The 27,627-nt window shown below is 43.9% G+C and overlaps 2 protein-coding genes across 5 annotated transcripts in view; one reads left to right on the top strand and one right to left on the bottom strand.

Moving 5' to 3' along the window:
* Positions 1–27,627, top strand: part of clcn2a (chloride channel, voltage-sensitive 2a) — a 35,107-nt gene that overhangs the window by 3,270 nt on the left and 4,210 nt on the right. The window contains exons 2-20 of one of the 4 annotated variants that reach the window (XM_062404807.1): positions 10,312–10,483; positions 16,507–16,638; positions 17,412–17,540; positions 17,923–18,056; positions 18,407–18,496; positions 19,911–19,934; positions 21,295–21,373; positions 21,855–21,980; positions 22,767–22,851; positions 23,218–23,319; positions 23,534–23,618; positions 23,858–24,013; positions 24,108–24,177; positions 24,663–24,773; positions 25,105–25,318; positions 25,479–25,612; positions 25,814–26,037; positions 26,399–26,510; positions 26,585–26,631. In XM_062404807.1, the coding sequence (XP_062260791.1) occupies positions 10,312–10,483; positions 16,507–16,638; positions 17,412–17,540; positions 17,923–18,056; positions 18,407–18,496; positions 19,911–19,934; positions 21,295–21,373; positions 21,855–21,980; positions 22,767–22,851; positions 23,218–23,319; positions 23,534–23,618; positions 23,858–24,013; positions 24,108–24,177; positions 24,663–24,773; positions 25,105–25,318; positions 25,479–25,612; positions 25,814–26,037; positions 26,399–26,510; positions 26,585–26,631 (2,226 nt within the window). Of the gene's footprint in view, positions 1–10,311; positions 10,484–16,506; positions 16,639–17,411; positions 17,541–17,922; positions 18,057–18,406; positions 18,497–19,910; positions 19,935–21,109; positions 21,374–21,854; positions 21,981–22,766; positions 22,852–23,217; positions 23,320–23,515; positions 23,619–23,857; positions 24,014–24,107; positions 24,178–24,662; positions 24,774–25,104; positions 25,319–25,478; positions 25,613–25,813; positions 26,053–26,398; positions 26,511–26,584; positions 26,632–27,627 lie in introns of those variants that run through there. The other 3 variants (XM_062404806.1, XM_062404805.1, XM_062404804.1) reach the window with 3 other exon arrangements.
* Positions 7,470–10,061, bottom strand: LOC133968649 (zona pellucida sperm-binding protein 4-like). The gene is made up of 8 exons (XM_062404808.1): positions 9,746–10,061; positions 9,463–9,650; positions 8,812–8,909; positions 8,584–8,741; positions 8,312–8,504; positions 8,085–8,232; positions 7,927–8,002; positions 7,470–7,629 (listed from the first exon to the last, which is right to left on the bottom strand). Exons 1-8 carry the CDS (start codon positions 10,029–10,031, stop codon positions 7,553–7,555), a joined length of 1,224 nt encoding a protein of 407 aa, XP_062260792.1. The 5' UTR covers positions 10,032–10,061; the 3' UTR covers positions 7,470–7,552.

Below are 27,627 nucleotides of genomic sequence, written 5' to 3'. Positions count from 1 at the left end.
TTTGGCTTTACTTTTGGGATTTGTCACGTTTATATACAGTCTGTGTAATTGTCATATATGTACAGAATTATGGATCATTTCTCTTTTACCTTTGTACTCTGTAAAACATCGGAAAAGCTTAGATAAATTACAAATCATAATAATGAGAATAATTCAAATAGTAATATAAGAATAGAATTAGTCTGGACAGTCCTTTTGCGCGTGTCCGCACAGGGAACATCACCAGGTCCAGTACAACTCCAGAGAGACAAAGCAGCTCAGTGATTGTGCAGGAGGGAGGCGGTGTTTTGTAGTCAAACCGCACTAGAGCTGCTGCAAGAGCAACACTCAGCTGTACCTGCTCATCTGGCACACTCTCACACAGAGGCAGCAGCAGGCGCTCTGTATCACGCAGCAGGGCTCATGTTAAGGAACCTGTTACTCATGTGATGGCAGCGCTGCAACCTACTCTATGGATTTATTGGCGCAGCGAGTCTGACATCGGGCAACTTAAATGAGGATATTGCAGCAATGGTGAAGGGCAAGGCAGAGAACCGGACGCTCCAGTATCAGCAAACTTTGGTGAGTTTGGTCGAGGATGAGGTTTTCAGTCATGTATGAGGTTATAATGGATGCCTTCCCGGCCGGAGGATGGAGCTGCAGCCTCTGCTTGCTCATCTGTGTCCTGTGTGAGTGCAGCAAGAGATTGTGTGTCTCTGCAGCCTTTTATAGGATATATATAGATCAGTGTTGTATTTAATGGCTGATTCTCCTGCTCCCTTTATAGTTGCTGCTGTGTTATCGAGCATCCCTCCCTCCCTAGCACTCCAACCATTCACCTTGATCCACAGGTGTTGCATCACACTAAGCCTCTCCAGCACCCACCCTCTTAATGAATTTCTATATTTTAAACCATGTCAGATTAATTTGTTCAGCTTGAAAAGAAAATGCATGTATCTGGCTATCTGCTGATCAAATTAAGTGGAGTCATTATTAAAATCTGAATATCCTCACCCTGCTTGCTGAGCTCTGTGTATTTCGCTCACGTCCTGTCTTCCTTATCTCCTCTATTTCTCTTGCAGATCTTGTTCCTCCTTATGCCTCCTCGTGTATTCCTCTGTCATCCTCCCCTCAGCCCATCCTGTTTGCCAGAGCAGCCCTTACTGAACTAAAAAGTGGAGTGTTTCCGTACACACATGCTTCATGCACCAGTTTTTTCCCCGCTCATGTCATCGCTGGAGAGACAGTGATATCCTGGGGTACTTCACACAGGGATATCTATAGTCAGATAAAGGGACAGGCAGGCAGATAGGCAGGCAGGCGGTCAGTCAGTGGATTAAAGTGTCCTTCCACCCTGTTTTTTTTTTGTGTGTGTGTGTCTGCACTTCACTCATCCCCTGCCCTCCGTTCATCTCTTTTTGTGTCCTGGCATACATGTAAGATGATGTGCACGGTCCATGGGGCAGCTGTGCACATGCAGCCATGTTTGGCCTGTGTGATACAGAGGTGAGCCTCTGCTCATATTGGTGTGTGACGATCAGTGCCGCGCTGTGACTCTCAGTGTAAAGATCAATAGTAATGAAAAATGGCAGTCAGTCTCTTGGGATTGGAACTCTCTGTCTGCCGTCTCCCTCTCCTCTGATCCATTGAGCAGACCTCTCAGATCAATGTCTTTTTCATTCACTCCCTACATGCCAGTCCATTACCCCAAAATAGATGCAGCTGTGTGTGTGTTTAAATGCACATGCAAGCATTAGCAGTGGCAGTGCGATTCAGGGGTTTCAGGTGTATTGGTGCAGTCTAAAATTGGATTCCATTGTTGACAAAAAAGGATCCTCTGTGTTTTAGTTTGCCATCAGCAAGATTCAGAGGATTTTCATTCATTCGTTTCCTGGGAATATTTTGGCAGCACAGAAACCCAGCAGGGCCGAGCAGACGACACAGAGTTGATAGAGAAAAAGCAGAGATCTGTCTGATACCTTCTCCGGGAAGAAGCAACGCAGAAATGATTGTCTCCTCATTCTCAGCTGCTGAAAAATGCAATGTCTCTCCGATCTATGTTCTTTTCTGGTAGCAATCTTTTTACAGAGTCAGCAGCTGATAGACTGTTGCGTTTACTGAGAGAATGAAACAGAAATAGCCTGTTCATTTATGGCTGCTTGACTTTTATACTCAGTGAGCATTGCTGTGCGAATCCATTAACTTAAATGTGATGGGTATCATAAACTTATCAAACTTAACAAATCCAAATAACAAAGTGCTTACAACTGAATAATTGATATAATTACTTTGCAAATACAATGATTACATTTCCTACCTTGGAACATCATCCCCAAAGAAAACAATTCAACATACAGATAATATCCATTCATGTGTTGTCCAATGACGCTGTATTTCCAGCGGTGCTGTATCAAACCAATCTAATGGAGATTTCCTAGAAAGCATTTCGCAGTGACCTCATCGAACCCATTATATGAATTGAACAGTAAAACAGGGAATAAACAAGCTATTTACAGCAATTAAGATTTGCATGGACAAAGGAGTGTGTTTGAACTCAGGCCTTAATTATCTCCGGGGAAGGAGGTTGCGTTTTCACCCCTGGTCTGTTAAATGGTTGTTTGGTTAGTTTGTAACCACGATTACAAAAAAACAACCAAATAGATTTCCACGAAACTCGTCGGAAGGATTTTGTATGAGTCAGGAAAGAACCCATTCAAGTTTGGTGCGAATCCAGATCAAGGGGCAGATCAGGAATGTTTTTTTTTTTTATGGAGGGATGGGGCTTTATTGTTTGTTTTATAAGGGGTTTGTCATAGACTGAAATGAAAAGAGAATGAGGCAAACGGTGTTCGTGGTGACTTGGTGTCAAAGTGCTGCAGCCCTCCATCTGAAGCCTTTCAAAAGCTCTCAAAAGGTGTGGGAGGTCTGGATGTGTCACAGTGTTTGTACACGTGTTTTCTCTTTTCAGAAGCGTGGGCAAGTTTGCTCCATGGGTCTTGCATGTGCATGTAGATTGCTGGTGTGTTTATGATTTCTCATTCAAGTGATCTCAGACTTTTGAACCCCGCTGTATGTGCGTGTAGGAGGGTTTGTTCCGTACCCACACGGACCTACTGTATCTGCCTACGCGTTAATTGAATTTGTGGTAAGTCTCTGCCAGAGCAGATGTTTGGAACAGCATGTTCATGTCCCTCCAGCAGCAGGAGGCTTGATTTTTTTTTTTGTTCTGCTGCTGCTGCAGGGATCGAAGTCACCTGAAGAGGATAAGCCTCCACCCAACATCTTCCCTTAGCCCGCCCCCCCCATCCCAACCCCCACCATTGGGCACTGCAGCACGGCGGAAGCAATTCCACATCACACAACATGCGGCTGATCCTTCTGGATGAATGCGTCTGTGTGTTTTGTTTCTGAGCAACCTGCTTCACTGACGATCAAGACACATCACTTATGACATCCAATTCTCGCACGTCCGCATCTGTTTCCATATATTTGCAGTTGATAAATATTTAAAGTCACACTAGCGCAGCCTTTTAATGTAAAACACAGTTACATAAAGTGTTGCTGGTCGAGAGAAGATGGGGCTATATGCATGCAGTGAGATAGTATCAACTGTTGCTTTGACCAATTAACCTTTCTTGTATTGATTATGGTAAATTTCCCAGGCGACTGAAAAATTGAAGGGAAAGAAATGCAAAATATCTGTGTTTGGTGGATACATATTAGTATGTATGATAGCTTCAACTGAACACACAGTAGTGAGGCAACATGGAGTGTGCTGTGCAGAATTCAGACAGATTGTCTCCTGAACAACAGTGAGTAAGCACCGTGTCCACAGAAAACTGGACTCAGCGATGTGAGATCTGCTGCCTCTCTCTTCGCTTTGCTGTTGTTTGGTGTCTCGTGTCGCAGACCAGTTGGGTTGGTAGATATGAGCATGCTGTTTGCAGTTTACTTCCACCGTGCTTCAGGATTTCTGGAGCTTAAATGAGACCGTGGTACTGTTGCCTCTCGTCGCCATTTGGTGCAGCAGAACTTTGCTTGTGTTCCAGGAAGAAAACTCAGATATTGATTAGAAATTCAATAGCGTATATATCTATCTAGTATTTCAGCATCTTTTGTTCCCTCTGTCACTGCTGCACAAACCAGACACACACACACACACACACATAAAAGTGCTGTCTCTTCAGGGGGGTCTAGTTCATCATAGTCAGCATTCTGTGTTCTCCGACACAGAGGCTGGCTCGAGTCCATTTCAGATCCTGTCACTTCAAACACTGCTGTTACCTGCACACCACAGAGCAGCCCACTGCAGTGATGGCAGACAGAATAATTATATCTCAATTCATTTGAGTCTTAAAATAGACTCTGCTCACTGTAATGTACAGGGTTCTTTCACAGTATATCCCATATGCTGAACAACCACCCCCCCTTCAAATCTTTATATGACAAGATGTCCCTCTCCTGATGCTTCATCCCTAACTGATGATAAACCCCGACCCTCCTCACCCCTCTATCTCTACTAATATGGTCGTGTGTGTTTTGGTGTATTTTCCCTTCCCTCGGTTTGACGTATGTAAAGGTCTGCTCAAGAGCATCAAGGGTTTTCAGGTCTATTATACTTTGTGTGTCTGTGTGCGTGTGTGTGTGCACATGTAAGTTCTGACTCATGGATAACGATAAAAGCTGCACTGGAATGAGTCAAATTTGTCACTTTCTCCTCTAATGCAATGTTCAACCTTGGATTAGCCACAAAGCGTTGGTCCTTTTGTCATTTCCCCGGTCTCATCAACACACACTTACACCGCCACATTAGTACATCCATCATTCTCTCTGCAGCAATCAGTCTCTTAACTCTCACACACTACAGAAAAAGGGGGGAGATTAAAATCATCTTATGAATATGCATTAATAAAAAGCAGCGAGGAGGAAAGTTTTAGATGTTTAAGCCTTCTTCATTATAGTGTCAAATATTTGTCCTTGCCGTCTCTACACAATGAATAAATTATCCTGCAGTGCCTTGGGAATTGCTGAATAATAGAGAACTTTTTATCTCATCTGTTGTGCTAGGCTTGCACATGGTCAGAATCAGAGAGCTGGCAGAGTGAGTGACGGTAGCAGTCAAGTGGGGGGTCGACGAGAAGAAAGTTGGTGGACATGTGGCACTCTCTTCTTGTGAAAAAGTCTGTGGGTGATCCTGCACAGTGAGTACTGCTGTACAGTCAGATTAAGTTGCGGTAGAGTAGCTGGTAAGCAGTTTATATATCGATAGTACTAGGAAGATACTTACTAGAGCCTTATATGGATTTTGGGGTTCTAATGCCAATAAAAAAAATTCGCTCCCTAAAATTTACATTGACACCCATCCTTGATTTGGATTATCTTTGTAACACGAATGGATTTTTTGGTAAATTCACTTTATTCCATTAGAACAGCTATTTTGCGCTGAGTGGAACCCTGCTCTCTACGGTCTATGAAAAACCAGTCAATAGCAACCAGTGGGATGCAGGAGTGGAACTGGTTTGAAGGGCGGTGATGTGGGAGGTAAACTGACTAATGCAGGTGCAGAAGTTGGTAACGTGGGAGGTGAACTGGTTACAGATAATAGCTCATTTAACACATAGGGTCCCACCTGCTGCTCTCGCGGGGGGCCGCGCTCCAGATGGCCGGTGATCGTTTTCACACAGGCCCAAGAAAGAAAAACTAACAGGCCCTGTTTGTGCTCCTAGTGGGAGTTTGTCTGCTGCTGGTTGTGGGTTTGCATGAGTCTACTCTGTATGTGTGGGTGCATGAAAGTTCCTCTGCCAACGCATAAAGATTCAGGAAAGTTTAGTTATAGTTTCCTATATCATCTTATGATAAAAATGTAGTCCAGTTATCAGGGCAGTATTTCACTATCGAGGAGAGCTTGGTGAGTGTCACTGCTTGGCTCGGGAGCTTAATTTGTACCACAGCCGCTTCGGGACGTATTTCAGAATGGTTAATGGACAGCTTGATGAACTGCAGCAACAGCTGGCACAAAGATAATGGGTTGTTCTTGAGCACTGAATTTGACGAGGGTCCCGTTTGATAGCTCTGCACATTTGGCTCATTCCTTTTCTTCGATAGCAGTTCCACCCGTTTCTTGACCCTACAATCAAATCAGCTTCATTCCATCCTTTAAGGCATCCTCTGCCAAAAGCTGCAATATTGCAAAAATCATTCGTTGCTTTAAAGTTGCTTGCAATCCATAGGCGCACAGTATCAGATTAATTAAGTATATTTCATTCTGATATTATTGCACATTTGAATGCCCTGCTGACTTTCAGTAATTAGACAGACCACCCTGGTGTGAAGGTCAGGTTGTCTTTGCATCGCACAGTGAACAAACACTGGAATACCAAGTTTCTATCCGTCAATTTTCATAGCCATCTTCAGAATGTACACATGTACACTGAGAGCAAATTGTCAGTGCCGCCATTTCCCCTGTTCATAACGGCTGTGAAAAGACTTCACTTGGAGACGTGCGACAAGAATAAAGTCCTTCTAATGGAATTGTCTTAGTTGCAGATGTCTTCAGTATGGAAGATGAACAGTGAATTTGAGGACATGCCTGTATTGTTTAAAGATATATGAACCAGTAGAGGGCACCTAAAGAAAAAGGGCTTTTAAAGACATTGTGGGACTGCCGAGTAGTTATATCAGGATTTGACAGTGTGATCAAATAAATGATTTAAGCACTTAGATTAATTCTAACTGGTCCATTTTTATTTTCTGAAAGCGTTGCATTACACATATGCAAAATGTCCACTCAGTCTGTTTACTGACCAGGGTCCACACATTTACTGGCAGATCCGAGAGATCTAGTGTTTCTCAGACTGAGGTAGTGCTGCTGCTTGAAGGTCATTATGATCACAACCTCATGTTTTTATTTTATTTGATTAAACTGTCAATGAGAACCAAATCCATACAGCCGCTCCGCACCTCCTGTTCATGCGAGCAGAAAGAGCGAGTGTGGAGGAGTCGTGATGCCCATCTCAATGAACACGAGGGGGTGGGGGGTGGACAGAAAGGGAGGTGATGCATAAAGCAGAGATATTGCGAGTCGAAGCATCCACAGGGAAACCTAGAGGGACGTTTATCAAAAAAAGCAAAGGGAGAGAGAACAGGAAGGAGACGAGTAGAGAGTCTTGAGGAATCGTGATGCTCATCTTAATGTGGTGTGCTATGAAGAGTGTGTCAGGGAGGAAAACTACAGTCTGAATCATGTTCCTGCCACAGCAGTGCTGTAAAGCTGTTGTTGAAGCCATCTCAAGTAGCAGGCTTCCAATTCTCTGCCAATAACCAGGATTAAACAACATCTTTTGTTTTTTCCCCATTATACTTTACGGCCAAGTACAAACGGAAAGCAGTGCATCCAATAATGAGACCGTGGTACTTCTCAAAGTCGAGTGGTTGTGCTGCCTCAGCAAAAATGTATAGTGACCTTCAAGTACCAGTCAGACACAAGCCAGTTGTACGTGAGAGCTTCAAACAAGCTTTTATTAAAAAGTCATGGACTCTAGTGGATGTGAGCTTAGATTTGGAGCAGATCTGCCTACGCGGTCAGAATCACCCCCCCGCTCGAGACGACAGCCCTCTGGTCTGAGTAAACCTTGCTCTGCGCAGCTCTCCCTGTAGGAGCAGAAAGGAAATTGCATCTGTCACTTTGGATTTGTGTAGTTTTACAATTGTGCTTAAAAGATACATTTAATTGTCAAGTGAAGTCTGAGAACAAAGATGTCAAACAGTCTGGTTTCAGCACGGACTTGCTTTCCACTCGATATCAATTCTGTATCTGCAGAATTAACTCTTGATCCGTTAACAATTTATTCTCCACACCAACCAAAGGTTAAATCTGTATTTTGCTGAAGCTGCTTTTACTGGATTGAAAAGCCAATTACGGAGTTTGTCCCAAGAGGAGTTACTAACGTTGCCGGTGGCAGGGCTGTTCACAAGACTCTGTGCTGCTGGGAGAACACACCGACGTTGCACAGTGGATGAAGACCTGAAAAGCATTTCATTTGGCATATTAAAAGCAAGTAACCTTTACTGTGACGTTAGATTAAGGTTAATAAGCTCAACTGTACCTCGTCTTTCTGTGGGCTGTAGGTGTTCTGATCCACGAATGCGAACATCTGCATGATGAAACGTTTGTAGTGAGATGGGTATTGAAGCCCGGAGGAGCTGTCGACAGGCACCAGTGTAGTCAAGTAACGGTCATCATTGTAGGGACACCTGGAGCAAAGATGATCTCATGTTAAACCGAGTTGCTGAAAGTTTATTGAAACACTCATTTGTAGGAGTTTTAATATACCCGCCAGACAGAAGGTCCCATTGTGGCAGACTGTCAGGATTAGAGGTGGAGGTGGCCCAGCAGTGCTCCAGGTTCAAGATGATGTTTGGGTCGGCCCTCTCCAGGATGCGCACCTCGACGTACACAGGTTGCCTCAGCACTTTAGTGACGGGATAGTCTGCTGCAGTGTAGAATGATGTATACGCCACCTCATCTGGAAACATAAGCTTTGTTTTATTATAAAAATACAAAAAAATAATCTGACGCAAGAGTACTAAAGCTCTACCACTCACCCTCCACACATCCCTTAGAGTAACACTGTCCGCTTCCAAGCCTGAGCTCCACTCTGAGGGGTCCAGCAGCAGCCACTGGCACAGGTGGAGGAAGATCATACACCTCCATGACAAGAGCCTCCACAGCTGTGCCGGAGTAGCGGCACTGGAACAGCAACCTGTTGGGACAGTGAGAGCAATTACCAAACATCTCAGAAAACCAAAGAAACAAAATATACGTGAACTCACTCAAAGTGACTGTCCCTGGTGATCGAGCCCCTGGGGCCAACTCCCACTTCATATGAAGACGACATGTGGTTCTCATACACCACAAAGCCATCTTCTTCCTGCAGTGGACAGAGAGGGGTAGCAAGGTGGGCAACTAAAACAACCTTGAGAGATCAGTCGTTTGGGTCATTTATCAAGTAAAGCTGCATTTCTCTACTTTTTGCATTTAATGGAACATGTGTACGATGAAGGATCCAGTCCAGTTTTATTACCCTCAGGTTGTTTCCACCCTTTGGTTGGTCTGTCAGTTGAATAATGCAAAAACTTCAAATGTCCACAAGACATTTGTTAAGAAAGGCATAATTTCTCACTTTAAACGGCATCCAAGATTCACAAATTTCTCAAGGAATAATTCATGAGTCTCGGATATCTTCTGGATCTTTGAGCAATCAATCTGATGCAGCCTGACTGAATTTAAGGAGACTGTTGGGACTTGGCAACAGTATGCACTTCACAGTGTATGGTTTCAAGTTAGTCAAACAAATTATATTTAATGTGCAGGATCTTAGAAGTATAACCACCACTTAGTTTCTTAAGGAAATAATCTGTTGCATCCCTAAAACATTAGGCCATGGCATCAAATCAATTACATAGACTTCTCCAAACACACACCTTGATTGTAGTACCACATGCAGTCACAGGGAACTGGAAAATGGCAAATGCAACAGTGAAGTCTACAGGGCTACAGGATGGGTCGGTATTTGCCAGTAGGCTGATTGAATCCACATCTATTTGAGGCAAAGTGGCATCTCGAGCCACCACCACCACAAACTGCCCATCCCTGGTGCACTGCACAGTCACTGGGAGAGGGAAATAAGATCCACGGTTATCGGTTAGTTTGTTTCCAAGCTCTCACCATGCTGTGGTTGTATGAGAAGTACAAGAAACCACATACCTGCTTTCCCATAGTAGCACTGCTGCCTATTAAAGCAGCAGTTTATGTTTTCACACTGCATGGCTTCGATGTCTGGAGTCCCACACTGAATCTTCTCCCTCTCCTCCACCTGGCACTTGTCAAAGGGAGCAGCGGGTGGAGGAACCTTCTGCTGCTGCTGAGGCAGTAGAGCTGGAAAATGAGACTCTTGTTTCTGCTGAAGTTGTGCCCTGTAACGCTGGGCAGTAACATCACAAAACAAAACAACAACTACAGAGACACCAAACAGACTCTTGAAAAGCTCCATGATGGTGTTGACCAGAAATGCAACAACACATGTGGCTCAGACACAGGCTTTTATACCAGACTGATGAGTGAGGTTTTCTCCCTCTCATCATTAGGAGCCAATCGGGTGGCAGCCCTGTAGAGTTAATCAGCTGTGGGCTGACAGGTGGAACTCATTGTCTGCTCATCTCTCTGGGAAAAGACTGTTGAGTCAAAGCTGTTTACAGAAGGTGACTGTTCTTACCTTGACCCGACACAAACCTGCTGCATCATCTCTTTAATTCTGCTTTTCTTTTACACAGATGTATGGGCGGTACACCCAGGAGCTGGGTGTGTATGCCAAGGAGGAAGCGGCCCGCCTGCGGGATGGAGGAGGAGTGCAGGATGGAAAAGGACTGCGGAGGAACACCAGTGTTCGCAGTCGTGCTGCAGATCTGCTGGATTATGAGAAAGACCCCTGTGCTAAGTGCAAGTGTAAGTGATGCTCATTTAACAACCCCACATCTTTAGAGTGGACTTGCAGGGTGCAGGTAGTGTGGTGCTCAGACGACCTGAGGGTGAGACCAAAGCTGTGCATGTAAACAAATCTGGTGTGTGTGTATCTCCGTAGCAGCAGACTGCAGCGCTACAGCAAGTGTTCAAGTTGTGTAAACACTTTCGCTCTGAAGTACAGCAGACACACGGGAGCAGGAGGGGATGTGACTGATGTGAGCAATGACCTCCAGCCAACAGGGCTGTCTCAATGTCAGACAAAGACAGCCCCCTCTACTGGCTGCCAATAGCTCATCGTATGCATACCTGTGTGTCTGTGCAGAGATGTTTGCCTGGCTCTGAGTGTATTTTTTGTTTGTGTGAGCAGAACTCTGATCTGAACTGTCAGATAATTTTATGTCTAGTCCATCCAGATGACGACTGCAGATAAGGGAGTGGCACCGGAACGTAGTTCCACTTCAGACTGATGCACTCGAATATTAATGGAGTGAAGGATTGTGAGCGTCTGTGTGCACATCCACCATTACTTTATTTTTATTCACACTTTGGCCTTCATAACCTTCTTTAAGGCACGTTATAGAAAGAACAACAATTCACAGTGAACTTTGAGGATGAGTTATAATAACGGTAAAAAATAGACAATGTTATTTATATTTTGTCAATTTTTTTGTTACGCATATCAAATCAGAATCAGAATCAGAAGTATTTTATTGCCAAGTAGGTTTACACCTACAAGGAATTTGCTCTGGTAATTGGTGCATACAATGAACATAGGACATAAAACACAATAACATAAAAACGCAATAAATACAACATACATAGGAAAGGCAATAAAAAGTAGAAAACCAGTATATATTTACTCACTGTTTACTTCTTATTTACTCACTTTTTTCCGATATTTATACAAAGTAACATTTATTTTTACATAAACATTTCTGGATAAAAACATATAGAAGATATAAAAAGTGAAGTAAAAAGTGAAATGCAAAATGCAAAACAGTAAACAGTGTCCGATTGTAATATGCAATGAATGCAGTATAATATAATATGATATGATAAATGTGTTAATTTAACACATCCTTGGGGTGAGGGGGCGGAATAGAAGACCGAGTCAGGTGGGGGTCCCGGGCCTTGTTGATAAGGCCAACTGCAGACGGGAAAAAGCTGCTCTGGTGGCGGGAGGTTCTGGTCCTGATGGACCGCAGCCTCCTGCCCGAGGGAAGAACCTCAAAGAGTTTGTGACCCGGGTGGGAGGGATCAGCCACAATCTTGCCTGCACGCCTCAGGGTCCTAGAGGCAAACAGGTCCTGTAGAGATGGCAGATTGCAGCCGATCACCTTCTCAGCAGAACGGATGATACGCTGCAGTCTCCTTTTGTCGTTAGCGGTGGCAGCAGCGAACCAGATGGTGATTGAGGAGGTGATGATGGACTCGATGATGCAGGTGTAGAAGTGCACCATCATAGTCTTTGGCATGTTGAATTTCTACAGCTACCGCAGGAAGAACATCTTCTGTTGTCCTCTTTTGGTGATGGAGCTGATGTTCAGCTCCCACTTGAGGTCCTGGGAGATGATGGTGCCCAGGAAGCGGGAGGACTCCGCAGTGACGACTAGGGCGTCTCTCAGGGTGATGGGGGAGGGTGGGGCTGGGTTCCTTCTGAAGTCCACAATCATCTCCACTGTTTTCCGAGCGTTGAGCTTCAGGTTGTTCTGCTCACACCAGGTCATCAGACGGTCAATCTCCCACCTGTAGGCGGACTCATCCCCACCAGAGATGAGCCCAATGAGGGTGGTGTCATCCGCGAACTTCAGGAGTTTGACGGACTGGTGACTCGAGGTGCAGCTGTTGGTATACAGGGAGAAGAGAAGAGGTGAAAGAACACAGCCTTGGGGGGAACCAGTGCTAATGGATCTGAATTCAGAGACATACTTACCCAGCCTCACGCGTTGCCTCATGTCAGACAGGAAGTCTGTGATCCACCTGCAGGTGGAGTCAGGCACACTCAGCTGGGAGAGCTTCTCCTGTTGCAGATTCGGGATGATAGTGTTAAACGCAGAGCTGAAGTCCACAAACAGGATCCTGGCGTAGGTTCCTGAGGAGTCCAGGTGCTGGAGGATGAAGTGGAGGGCCATGTTGACTGCATCGTCTACAGACCTGTTGGCTCTGTAGGCAAACTGCAGGGGGTCCAGGAGAGGGTCAGTGATGGCTTTGAGGTGACAAAGCATGAGGCGCTCAAATGCCTTCATCACCACAGAGGTCAGGGCAACTGGTCTGTAATCGTTGAGTCCAGCGATCTTGTTTTTTTTGGGGACAGGGATGATGGTGGAGGTCTTGAAGCAGGCTGGTACGTGACATGTCTCCAGTGAGGTGTTAAAAATGTCAGTAAACACCGGAGACAGCTGATCAGCACAGTGCTTCAGGATTGATGGAGAGACAGAGTCTGGCCCGGCTGCTTTGCGGGGGTTCTGTCTCCTGAAGAGTCTGTTGACGTCCCTCTCCAGGATGGAGAGAGTCATCACTGTGGTAGAGGAGGGGGAGGGGGGGAGGGACGCAGAGGTGTCACTTCCACAGAATTGATGTGGAAGAAACTTATTAATGGAAATTAACCTGATTCATTAAACCCAAATTACTGCCTGACTATAGAGTACTAGAGCAGAGTAAGCTTAAATGTGCTTAACGAAAGTACCTAATTTAAGATGATAAATCTACCTAAAAAAACAAAAAGACCATGACTTATTATTTATTATGTTTTTTACTCTTCTCCTCCATCAAAGTAATCCAGTGATGGTTGTCAGTAGTAAGTAATTTAGCATACTGCTAAAGGTGCAAAAGTATAAACAAATTTAGGCTCAAGCCTCAAGGTTGACATTTGTATCCACTGCCATCAAGTAACCATATTTTGGGGAGTGGGTATTGGGGCCTGGTTGAGAGCTCGAGGACACTGCACAGCCAACTACACACCTACACCTGCTCTCTGTAGTCTCTGTACCCGTCGGATGGGGCAGTATCCAAGCCCCTAATGCATATGATGCCGCATCTGTTTGACTCTAAATTGGCCCATCATTTACTAAATGAAAATCATGCTGTAATGATGAATACTTCAAAAGAAGTATAGGGTCTGTTTCTCCTATAGAAATGCATTTATTTTGCAATCAGTGGAGTCACCTTCTGCTGGACTTTCAAGAGAATACAGGTTTCAGGCACTTTTGCATGGGCTTCACTTTGTGGACCCAGAGTCTGTATCCATTTCTATATATAGTCTATTGTTATAGTCCACAGTGTATCTCACTGAATCAGCACAAAATGATACTTCCTGTTTACATCTCCTAAATTCTAGGAATTGAAGTATTCTTGATTCCCTCTTAGAGGCGAAACAAAAACCCCTGTAATGGACTACATTATGAATTGATTCATTGAGAAAGTAACTCGCGGCAGGATAAATTCTTAGTTGCACCCTCAGATTTGGTTGAACTGAGCCCTTAAAGTGTAACTTCACCCCCAAGTTTTTTGCTGACGTGCCCACTCAGGAGTAGTCGATGGTGGCAGGGGGCTGCCCACCTTTGGGTTTGAGTGTTTACCTTTTCAAATGTATAAAAACAATGTCATGACGTAGAGAGAGAGAGAGAGAGAAAAAGAAAGTTAGAAATTTTGTTTAGAGCGTAAGTGTGCAGCATCTCTTTTAAATACAGACATCAATGCATTAAGCACTTCTGAGAAAGTGACGAAGGGATAAGGGAGAGTCAGGCAGAGTGTTTGTTTTCACACAAGTGAGTAAGTGTGGCTGTTCCCCAGGCTCCCTCTCTGCCTCCCTGCCCTTGTTAGTGGTGATCTGATTAAAGGTCGATTTGCACCCCAGGTGAACGCTTCACTATATCAGGTCAGCCTGACTCGCTGGCGGGCTTTAATGGCAGCCATTTAAAACAATCACTCTCAGATCAGGAGCCAGCCAGAGTGATGTGTGTGCTGCCCGCTGTCTGCCTGCTGTGTGCGCTCGTAGATCAAGAGGTGTTTATATTTTTAGACCCGTCTCCAGATAGACGCTCAGGCCGGACAGGTTGTGCTTTCCGCTGTTTGTGTTAGGTAATGTGTGAGGAGAGAACCTTTCAGATTTGGTGGAAGTGGGAGTTTTAGTGTTTTCCTCTTGTGTATCAGTGTGTGGGAACAGCATCTCTGTGGGTGATGGACTACGAGTATGTGCCTCAGTTCATATCAGCAATTGAAGCTGCAGCGTTCAAACAGGGCAGCCTACACATGCAGCTAACGGCTCTGCTGCCGGTCGTGACTGAGATCTGCAAACTTAAAAAACTGCCGCTGCCTCACTTGTGCTTGTTTTGGCTCATGAAGAGAGTCTCTCTGGGCACTCACCGTTCTCTTGTCTACCAGTCCCTCGCACCTTCACATGTTATTTTTGTCAGGTGATGCAATGCAGAGGTGGAGAGAATGTCTGGCAATGAGTGTGATTTCATTATGGGATCATCTGCGAAAGCCGCTGAACCTGCGGATGTGAGCTCGAGCCAAGATGCACACGGAAGTATGCAGGGTGCCAGATAAGAGGTGTGTGGTGCGTGTGTGTGTGTGTGTGTGAGAGAGAGTTTTTCTCAGCCTCTCTCAAATGGAATGTCCAGTGAACTTATAAATAAACATTAAAGCCTTTTGTTGTAATTTCAACAGATAGATAACTTTAAACTGTGTCCAAGGTGTGAGTGGTTTGTCAGCATGTGTGTGTTCTCTGGTGGCACCTTGCCATCCAGCAGGTGGCCCGGCAGTTTTGCCCCAGCTCCCTCTAGAGACCCAGCGTTTCCCCGGAACCTCAATCCTGCAGAAAAGCAACATTAACTGTTCTTGGCTTTGGCCACCCCGGTAAACTCGCTGTAAGACTCACAGTACTTGTAGAAAATAGAATTTGTTTGCAGAGATAAAATGTTATACAATATTTATCCTTCAGGCAGCAGAGTCCGCCTGATTCGTCGTCCTCTGTATCTCTATTTTCCCGCCGCCTCACCCAGTTGACAGTTTTCTCCATGACGAACACAAATTAGTTCCAAGCCGGAAGTAAAAAAAAAGAGTTTTTATGAAATATGGATCTGGCGAATGTGTTAATAGCCCATTTTTTAGCCTCCTGGGGACAGACACATCTATGACTGCTCTGGATATTGAAGTGAATTCCAGACAGTTTGGCAGTGTCCGCAGACAGGAGGGAGAAATTAGTCCAGTGATGCTTCTTTTAGCTGACCCAACTCAGATTTATGAATTGTAATCTAAGAGTATCATTTATAACTGTGACCCAGCTATGTTTTGTCTCCATATTCTCATATTTGAGGTGGATGAAGATAAAGTGATGCTCCTAGCATCATATTCACCACATAGTAACCTTCTCTGGCCTCCTTGTGTATTTACCAGGAGCGTATTCACAACTGGTAAATACACAATGTATCTCTGTGCACGCTGCGCATTGTGTTAATTTGTCTGAAATTCAAGTCCAATCATTGGGGTGGCACGGTGGGGCAGCGGTTTGAACTCTCCTGGGTTTGAACAGTCAGCCGACCAGGGCTTCTCTGTGTTCTCCCAATTTCTTTCCTGGGTTTTCTCTGGGAACTTTGTTTTTCAGTTTGCAGCCATCCCAAAAACATATAAATGTAATTATGAAGAAGATATAATGACCATACTGTTATGATATTATATGAAAAAATATTAATAGATGTTGAAAAATCCACAAAAGTCAGTTGAATGTAGCTTTAAAAATCATTTGTATCCAGTATGAAATGGTGTGTCAGTAAACTGGTATATTAAAGTAACAGCTTTTTACATTATTGTGAATAAGTATTCAAATGATTTTTTTTATATATATATTTCTGTCATATTGTCAACCCACCCCTCTTGGCTCTCTACATTTTATTATATTTACCACACGTGTTCTCAGGTTGTGTTTTTTTTGCTTATGTGTGAGCAGTGTACCTCCCTGGTCTAAATCCTTATGTTCCTCTTTCTTTTCTCCGTGCCCTCAGTGTGCGCGTCTCGCTGCCAGAAGTTCCTGATCTCGCGGGTGGGGGAGGACTGGATCTTCCTCATTCTGCTGGGGCTTCTCATGGCTCTGGTCAGCTGGGTCATGGACTATGCCATCGCCTTCTGCCAAGAAGGTAAGAGAGATAGAGAGCCAGAATGAGGGAGAGATAGCGAGAGCGAGCGAAGGAAGCATTAGTGAGACAGATGGTCTGAGTTAAGGACTGTTCTCACAGAGGCAATAGAGTTGTGAAAGAACCAAGTATTTATCCATGAGAGGCCATGTTTAAACTTAACATCTAAGAGGCACTGAGATGCATCGTATGACTGGCATACTGCATCTGACTTATATAGATTTAAACAAATATGCAATTAATAAATTGAAAAACTGTATAAATAAATACAGTTTTTACACATGTACCAATTTCAGAACTGATAATCAATTATCTCTATGCAGAGACTTTAGGTTTTAAAAGTAAATTTTACTTAAATTGTACATTTCTATGAATACAGACTCAGCTCAGCTTTCTTTCTGAAACAGTAACAGTGACCTGCAGCATCTGAGCGGCGAGTACGGACATCACTTGCACTGATGAATCCCAACCACCGCTGCTACAGAGTGCTGGTCCCCTGTTTATTCAAATTGTATTAATATTGCATGTAAATATACACATGCCAAGTGTGAAGCATATAAAATGAACGGTACTCAAAGTATGTGAGCCACATACAGATAGGCAGAAATTTCCTGGAATTGACCAAATACTGAGTTGCGAAGTGATGGGGAAAAAAAAATCTGGTGAATGTGTTCACGACTTATAAATCTCGACAAACGTGGGAATTAGTCATTGCATTGTTCAGTTTTCTGCTGCATTGTCCTGTGATGAGGTGACGTTTGTTTGTGTATCTGCAGCACAGAAGTGGATGTATGGTGGACTGGACAGTAACATGCTTCTGCAATACATCGCCTGGGTCAGCTACCCTGTAGTGCTCATCACTTTCTCAGCGGGTTTCACACAGATCCTGGCGCCTCAGGCTGTTGGTAAGACACACACAAACAGACACAACCTTTATATGCACAAACGTATGCATTCACATCTCTAATTCCTGGTCACATATCCATATTTGAATAATGTAATTGGTCCTATAATGCACCATAAGGCTTACCAAGGACATTTGCTGTACATTTGTTCGGGGTCACCTATGTAGCAAATCCATAAAATATACATCTGATGAGATGTGCATACAGAAACCAGCATGAATATCAATCAGCTATTCCCCCGCACACACCCCCCGCCCCTTCCCCTCCTGCTCTTCATTTATTCCACTCATCCCTCTCTCTCTGAAATTGCTCTCTTTCAACTCCTCTTTTCACCCGACTCCATCATCGCACCTGGCACTTCCTTTGTTTCTTCGACTCGCAGGTTCAGGCATTCCTGAGATGAAGACGATACTGAGGGGGGTGGTCCTGAAGGAGTATCTGACCTTTAAGACATTTGTGGCCAAAGTCATCGGCCTGACCTGCGCCCTGGGCAGCGGCATGCCACTGGGGAAGGAGGTAGACGGGTTTAGGTTTTGTCTTTAATCTCCTCCGATATCTCCACAGTCCTCTTGGCTGCACAAATTACACAAGACAGATAGCTTGACAGTTTTGGAAGTTTCCCATCAGGAGGTAATAAAATCTTCTTGCATCGTTAAAGTCGCGGCGGCAAAAATAAAAAAGTGATTTACTGCTTGCATCTCCCATTTGGGAGCCTAGTAAATTCGTTTGGATTGACTGAGCAGGGTTTAATCTTGCCTCGGTTTGGAATAACGCCGCTGAACTTGAGCTTCACTTAGCGCTCTGATGTGCCTTCAGTTATATCCTGTCTGCTAACACTCCGATCTCTCTCCCGTCCTCCCTCTCAGGGACCCTTCGTTCATGTCGCCAGCCTGTGTGCAGCCCTCCTCAGCAAATTCATGGCCGCTCTTTTCGGAGGGATTTACATGTTTAAAATGGTAACTAGCTTTTTAAAAGACTTTCAGACACACATCCAACTTGTTTGAGTTAATGAGCTTCACTCATGCAACTTGGTGTTCTCTCTCAGATAAATTATGGAAACATTAATCATTTTTTTAATGAATATCATGGCTCATTTACTTGTGCATTATAACTAAAGTCAATGGTGAGTAAGTCATAATTGTTATTGGCATTAATTATTTGAACATGTTTTTAAGTTTGGAATTTGTTCGTACCTAACATCAATGTCCGAGGTTGTTTCTCTTTGTTTTCAGGACCGGTGCTCACTTTTCACAAACAGCCTCAGTTCATCATCCGCAATCTGATGTGTTGGTCACTGACCCGCTCCACTGGACCAGTTGATGGTTAAGGACCCCTTCATTAGCCATCAACTTGGAGACCTTTTATATTGCTCGGCGCTTCTTTGATCATCAGCACAAATGATGGCTTCCAAAAACACAATTGTTTTTATTAAGGAATTGGAGGAAATCTTAGTGTTGATTTATGTAGATGAGAATATTTCTAGGATCTATGCCAGGGCTGTTTTTTAGTTTTAACCCTAGAATGAGGGAGCGCACGTTCTGTACCTCCACCAAGTAGGGCGAGGCCACGTTATGTTATCTCAGCATACGTTGCTAGTTACCTGTTTCTAGTCCTATTGTTTACCATTTAATGACAAAAAGGAAAAAGTCCTCCCCCCTATGAATACACAACAATCTGCTAGATCTGGACTTTTATTTGGATCTGCACCAAATTACATAACACTCACAGATATCAGCTCCCTAAATATGATCATCAAGATTTTCTTCTATTTTTATCAGGTTCAGAAAGGTCTGGATTATCATTCTACTCGGGTACCATGAAATCGTAAGATGCTTCCATGAAAACATTTGTATTTTAGTCCTCATACATATGCAAGAGGGAAAACAAAAGAACATAGATGGACTATGAAAAATCTCTGACGTTCCTTGGACTCTCCAGGACACACTCTCTCCTCCACTCATGTGAAACCCCCATCCCGGCCTCCTGTCCCTTCCTGACTGGACTACGTGTTGTAGGTCTGTCGGTTCTCCTCTACGGCACCACCAGCTATAACGGAGGCGAACACACTTCAGAGACTTGGAGCAGCAAAAACAAACGTCACCACAGATAGAAAGACTCTTAATTGTCCAGGGTTGACGACAGCCATTAAATATAATCAGTCTGGGAACATGTTCATTTTGTTCTCTGTGGAATTAGGACTGTGTTTGCAGAAGCTCATTCGCTGCTTGTTTGATTTTGTGCAGTTTGAATAATGAGCTGGATGGCTTCCAGGAGGAGGATGAATGAAAAAAAACCAGGTAACCTCTCCACTCGCACAGATGGCACTCACACATATCTCTCTTTTTTTGTGTTTCAATTTGACTGCTAAAGGAAGAGCCCTTTGAGGGAAGCAAGGTACGACTGCATGAATCAGATAGTTTCTTTATTGCCAATTCCATCAGCATCAATAATCCACGCTGCCCATTTCAGATCAGCTGAGAGACACCGGGGCCTTTCCATTTGTCCGCGCTGTGTTTTGATTCTGTTCAGTGAAGCGTCGCAGCGAGGCATCGATCTGTGTTGCCTTCGCTTCAGTGCAAACCTCTCATTCCATGATTTCAACACTCAATCTGTGTTTTCAATCACGGCCTCCCATATTACACTGTTCACCCGTTCACATGTGTGACCTCATCCAAGGTGAAAAGATCTGTGACTTTGACTGTTGTGTGTTGTGTGTCTGTGGCATTTGCACATGCTTCCTGTTGGAATACGTGTGTGTGTGTGTGTGTGTGTGTGTGTGTGTGTGTGTGTGTGTGTGTGTGTGTGTGTGTGTGTGTGTGTGTGTGTGTGTGTGTGTGTGTGTGTGTGTGTGTGTGTGTGTGTGTGTGTGTGTGTGTGTGTGTGTGTGTGTGTGTGCACGTGTACTTATGACTTTCTGAGGACCATTTAGAGCATAGCCTTTACAGAGTGAGGACATTAGCCTGACTTCATGTTTTCAAAGGGGCTGCTGGTTGAGGGTTTGAATTAGGTTTAGATTAGTTTAAGGGTTAGAACACAGCACCCTATCACAGAGCTGTGAGGGGCCCAGGCACACACGGACTGTAAGAGCTAAAAGACATTGAAAATGTCCCTTATTAAACCAAAATTCATTATTTAAAATCCAACCGTTGGAAGAATAAATAAACAAGTTAATAATGTAATTAAATAAGGGAGACTTAAAAGATCACAAGCGAGGCGACAGAGTTTGACTTCTTATGCAAAACTCTCCCGACCCCCATCGCCTCTTCCCAGGCTGTCGAATTAAGAAAATGTTTGTATATTAACATGAAGTTAAATAACAGCAAATATAAATGAAATTCAAAGAAGTATATTTAGTTGTATTTGAATCAAAGAAGAACATGTGACAAAACCACTGTGTGTTTGTGTATATATATATATATATATATATATATATATTAAAATAAGTTCTATTGTGTAAAAACACATGAAGATTCAAACAAACACTCAATTGCAATATCATAAAAGTGGTGTGTTTACATATATGTTTTTGTGTATGCATTTGTGGGTTAATCAATTTACAACATTGACAAATCTTTAACAATTTATAACATTATGAGGACATGGTCTAGGTTTAGACATTTAGTTGTGATGGAGGAAGGGGCAGGGGGAGTGTCCTTACTTGGATAGAGAACAAGAGTGTATTTGTATGTGTGTGCGTTTTGTTATGCACCGCTCTATTCTCTCTGTATGTGTGTGTCTGTCTGTGTTTGGACAGAACGAGTTGAGGAACACAGAGATGCTCTCGGCTGCCTGTGCAGTGGGTGTGGGCTGCTGCTTCGCTGCCCCTATTGGAGGTAAGACGACATGGCCACTGCCACTGATTGAAAGGTATCTAATTATGGGAGCTAATTAGATGAGGGGAACATTTACCCTACGTGCACCAGGGGGAGCAAGTCTTCATCAGAGCCTCAGTCTAACTCTGATTCAGAGCAACATACTGTGTGTCAACTACCATTGGTCAGATTGACGATTCACTGAACATGAACATTGAGGTCAAAGGATGATTCCAATAGTTTTAGAGGATCAGAGATTTCAACTAAGTCCACATCAAGGTGTCTTGAATATAATCAATGTTTTTATAATGAGAATGAATCAAATGACAGTGTGAAAAGAATGGGACAATTTGAAACGGGTCAATCTGGTGGTGGTGTTCAGACGCTTTATATATAGTTTTTAAACATTATGCTCTACTGTGATGTTTTTAAGGACGTGATTAAATTGTTCTCTAGAAACAGTTCTCCTGTGGGATTGAACTGTTGTGTTTCTGGGTTGCAGGGGTGCTGTTCAGTATTGAGGTAACATCAACGTTTTTCGCCGTGAGGAACTACTGGAGGGGCTTCTTCGCTGCCACCTTCAGTGCCTTCATATTCAGAGTGCTGGCCGTGTGGAATCAGGAGGAAGGTACAACACGGGACAATATCAGCTGTGTTTATTCAACTTTATAATGACGTATTGTTGTGTTTGTGACTTTACGTGTGCCACTGTGTGTTTGTTGAACTAAAGAATGATGGTAACGATCTCAGATTTAGATCCAAAACGATGTAGGAAAATATTGCAAAAAAGGAGAATCATATTTTATCACACTTTATATCATCAATTCCTTAAATGGGACAAGAGTCTATCTTTAATTCCCTCAACGTCACAGTATTTTATTCTATTATATGTAGCTTACATTTCATATTGCCACACAGTCTGAACAATGGTACTCATTAACCAAGCACCTTAGGTTATTTCTCCTTAAGAAAGACCTTAAGAAGTTGTATGTCAGACTCATAACAGAATTATCAATCGCACCTGTGTACTTATATTGATAAATCCCATTGTCTTCGTAATTTGAAAGCACTTACAGTTATTCCTGATAAGCATTGGTAAAAAGGACATTTCTTTCTTGAGATTAATTACAAGCTTTAAAGAACCACATACCAGAAAAATATGATAGCAATTATAATCCTATTATACAACAGTAACATTCTATTGAAAACACAATAGGTGATTATTATGTCAGTTGTCAAATGCATGTCCCCCTGAGTGCGCTTAGATTTTGTTTTTACCTATTAACTAATTCCAGATAAGAAAACATTGGTGAAGGCAAGAAACGTCATACAAGCTTTAGGTGACGTGGGTTTTAAGAAAAAACATCCTCTTAAGAACAGTTGGTGAATGAGGCCCAATCTTTGTTTTCCCCAGAGACCATCACTGCTCTCTTTAAGACCCGCTTCCGTCTGGACTTCCCGTTCGACCTTCAGGAGCTGCCAGCGTTTGCCATCCTCGGGTGAGTGTGTTTTTCTTGTCTGACCCAACGTTAAACTGATCCCAGAGCAGTTTGGCGCCTCGGTAAATGAGGGAATCTAATCTCTTGTTCAGCCTCACCCGTTCAACCCGTTCCTATTGAGAGGCTGAAGAGGGAAGTTAATCCTATGATGTTTTTACTCTTCTGATTAGAGGTGGAGCCTGTTTACAGATCACCATGTGGCATGTTTGATGTTTTTTTACCCCAAATGCTTAAATAGATTAAACAAACAAGTAAACATTGGTTGGCGTCCTGTCTCAGATCAGTCAAAGCTGTATTTCCGCCCAGTATTCTCTGGGTCTGCTCACATTAAACCGACCCAACAGGAGTGTCTTTGTGTGTTTGTAGGATTGCCTGTGGTTTTGGAGGGGCTCTGTTCGTCTACCTGAACCGGCTGATTGTAGAGTGCATGAGGAAACAGAAGACCATCAACAAGTTCTTGCTGAGGAAGTGAGTATCTGATCCCTCATGTTGTGATCCTTTACACATCCCTGCCACTTAGATGACGTTTGACCTCTGCACAGTAAAGTCTTGGCTCAAACTCATCCACATCCCAGGGAGCTATGTATAGCCTCTTCCTCCTCACCAGCCAGAAATGAAGCACACGCACACAGAGTGACGAGCACACCCATTAATGACCCTGCAGTCCCTCTTTTCCTGTCAGGCGTCTGGTGTATCCCGCACTCGTCACCCTGCTCATCTCCACGCTCACGTTCCCTCCAGGCTTCGGGCAGTTCATGGCTGGACAGGTGCGAATATACTTTCACACTCCTGAGAGTATGTCTCTATTGTTGCTAAATGATTGATGCTAACTTTAAATGAAGGGTGTCAGTGTCAGGTTGTGGGTCAGTTTTTTGTTGCTGCTCCCAAACCTGCCATGGGTTATTATAATTAAGACGATGTGCTCTGCAGAGTGCGTGCAGATCCGAACGTGTGACGATGTAATAAACAAACCTTCAGAAACGTTTTCCCCCATGTGACCTGTCAGCTGACCCAGCACGAGTCTCTGGTGGCGCTGTTCGACAACCGTACGTGGTGCCGTCAGGGTGTGGCCGAAGAGTTCGACTACATCAGCCACCACCACGCCTGGAAACACCCGCAGGTCAACGTCTTCGTCACACTCATCCTCTTCATCATCATGAAGGTAGGCCGTCTGGCACAGGTGCAGCTGTCGGATGATGACGATTTGACGATATGATGATGTTTCTCAAACAAACCTTCTTCTCTGCCTGTCTCAGTTCTGGATGTCAGCTGTGGCCACCACCATGCCTGTTCCATGTGGGGCCTTCATGCCAGTTTTTCTTATTGGTGACTAAAAATCTACGTTTCTATTGGTTTCTCTCGCGGCTGATAGAACCCCTTAAATCTCACTCACTATTTTTTACTGTGCAATACTCATCCCTATGGGTGAAATTCAATATAGTAAGTATTCTAGAACGATCTGCTCGCACTGTATGTATTTTATTTATCGTGTTATTATTCCTTGTATTTATATTATGTGTTTACCTTTTATCACTTTTACTGGTGTCTAATTATTGGACTGTCCTGTTGGCTGCTGCAACACAGCAAATACCCCTGGACTAATAAAAGATTGTCTTATCTGAAATAATAATAAACCAAATTTGACTTAGCACATTTCAATTATCAAATAAAAATTAATAAATGAACACAACATTAGGGCAGAAATATAACAGTCAAATACTTACAGATGCGAAAATTGAATAAAATAAAACATTTTGAAATGATCAGAGCCCTGATAGAGATGTCTTGCCGTGTCAATGTGTGACGGACAGGGGCAGCGTTTGGCAGACTGGTTGGAGAGATCATGGCAACCATGTTTCCTGATGGCATACATGCTGATGGCAGCGTGTATCCCATAGTTCCTGGCGGTTATGCTGTAGTTGGTGAGTTGCTCTAAATCAGTTTTCTTTGCACACTGATCTTAAATCCACCATTTCCTACCTAATTTACCTTCATAACCAATGTTCCCACCACTTTTCACGCATCTTTTCACCCAGCTTATAGAATGTGAATGCTGAAAATTTATTCCACTTTGATTGAACATTACATTTTTGACTGAAGTAAAACAGAAAATCGCTCAGAACAAAATTGCAGCAGTGGTGACTCACTGGCTAGTGTGAAAGGATGGAGTTATGTGTTATGAATGAGAACAACGTTCTGCAGAAGACGATTTCAAAAAATGATTTCCCTTCGATTCACCTCCCTCCTACACAGGTGCTGCAGCGCTGTCTGGAGCAGTCACCCACACTGTATCCACAGCGGTCATCGTGTTTGAGCTGACGGGTCAGATCTCCCACATCCTGCCTGTGATGATCGCCGTCATTCTGGCCAACGCCGTGGCCCAGTCGCTCCAGCCATCTCTGTACGACTCCATCATCCGCATCAAGAAACTTCCTTATCTGCCCGAGCTGGGCATGGGACATCACGAGTGAGTCAGTGTGTCCAGTGTGTGTCTGGCTTGAATGCTCAGGGCAGACTTTCCCGATTTCTACCTATCTGGCCTTTCATTTTCTTCCCTCTCTTGTTTCCACTTGCTCCCCCTTCTCATCACTTGACCTCCATCTCCTTCCCCTGCATCTATGTCTCAGGAAATATAATATCCGTGTGGAGGACATCATGGTCAGGGACGTGCGCTTCATCACTCTGAACTCCTGCTATCGGGACCTGCAGGAGATGATGCTGACAGCTCAACTCAAAACGCTGGCCCTGGTTGAGAGCAGGGGTAAGTGCATGAGCAATATTTCAACAATGCAAAAATAAAACCAGGTCAATGAAGAAATCGTTTTTCTGAGTTTGGTGTGGACGGACGCGACACTGCCCCGCACAGAACCACGACCCATATGCATACAACTTCAGGGCGGAAATTTCCGTTTAACTTAACATGATTTATATCACTCTCTCGCTTTCTCTCCTTCTCCTTCAGAATCCATGATCCTGCTGGGCTCCATAGAGCGACTGCAGCTCCAGTCTCTGCTCTCGCTTCAGCTGGGACGCCAGCGGAGGCTGGAGTACCTCCACCAGCTGGCCCAGGACAACGGAACACACGATCACCTGCCCAGCCTGACAACTGACAGCACCCCCAGCTCACCTTGCACCCACACCCACGGCAACTCGTCGGGCAGCACCTGCCAAGGGGTCCGCTTCCTGGTGAGCATCCAACAGGTGTGAGGCGTCCGGGGGCGCCAGGGCTGGGCTGTAGCGATAAGGTTGTAGCGATAGAGAAAAAGTGGATGATCAGACACAGCATGTGTGAAGCATGTAGTAGTAGGTAAGGGCACAGATGGAGTTTTTGGATAGCTGTTATGGTAAGTGTTTATAAAGTGAACAAATGTCCCTCATTTCTACTTTACATTAACACACGTCTCCTGTGTCTCTGTCGTCTGTGCCCTTACCTGTGCTGTCCTGTTTGTTTACGTGCATGTGCTCGTATGTGTCTCTCCCGTGTTATCCGTATTCTTTCTGTGTGTGCGTGTGTGTTTCTTCCTCTTTTAATATATTTTCCATGTAGATCTCCACAGAGGAGTCTGCCTCCTTCAGCCCAGTGGCTTCCAATATTCAGCTTCCTCTGAAATCTGCCTTGAAAACTGTGTCTGCCATCAGTGACACAGAGACGCCAAATAGTACGTACCTTACCCACAGTAGGACACATAGAGGAACAAACTGAATAATGACTGACTGTTGTTTTCTCTCCGAGGTTCTCAGACGATCTCCTGTGCGGACCAAGACAACGAGCTGCTGGAGGTGAGCACAACAGCGAGGGAGAACTTAACAGGATATAAAAGATGCATGTGGGCAAGTGTATCATGTATTGTATTCAAGGGTAAGTGCTGCGGCAGGATCCACCCACGGGCGGCTGGGTTTCCATGCTGGGGTCTTAGCGTTTTCCTATAAACCTTATGTATGAGTCATTGCCCTCTCACTGCAAAACACAATCAGCTTATATTTGTGGTTATAACTGTTGCACTGGTGGGTCAGACATTGTGAAGAAATTACTTTGTGTTTTGAGAGCAACGTAGTGAGGTGGTGCCCAAAGCTGAAGTATTTTGTTATTTGTGACACCTGCATAAAAGAATAAAGATATTCCACATTCCTAATTTGAACACAGGCAACAGGCTGATCTTCTGACATTCCCCCTCTCAAATTAGGTGGAACCCAAAGTTATGACCTTACTCTCAGCAGTGGCTGTAATACCTGTAGTGATCAGAGTTTTAAATATATAAAAATATGTCAGGCTTACTTCTTCGGGGAAATGTGGAGAGGGTTATTTAAAATTCTATATATTAGGTCTTATTTGTTTATTTCTTTTTCTTTATAGTTATTGGCAGTAAATGTAATGGTTAAACTCTAAAATGTCAAGTTGCTTTGTCATAAGAGTTGGAATTCACAGACTTTTGTCATAAGTGGTGAGAGTTGAAGCTAATAACAAGGGCTCAGTCCCAGCACTCACTGTAATGCGATGGAGAGGTTTGAGTTTCTGTTTCTGCAGTGGCAGCTGAAACAAGTTGTCAGACACTGTTGAATAGAATGAGCCCATAGACGATACTTGAGGGAAAACACAGGGATTAAAACAACTTTACAAGAATCCTTCAAAATTTGATCTGTCAGCCAATGTTGCATTAGCATTGGGCTTCTTGTGCAGATTTCCTTTCTCTTCATGTGTCGCTCTCGGGCAACATTGTCCTCATGTCCCAGAGTCTTCTCCCACTGGAAGTCAGACTGGGATCCAGTGTTGTGGTA

Source organism: Platichthys flesus, chromosome 14 (assembly GCF_949316205.1).
Source record: "Platichthys flesus chromosome 14, fPlaFle2.1, whole genome shotgun sequence".
Lineage (NCBI taxonomy): Eukaryota > Metazoa > Chordata > Actinopteri > Pleuronectiformes > Pleuronectidae > Platichthys > Platichthys flesus.
This window is presented reverse-complemented; position numbering and strand designations above follow the sequence as displayed.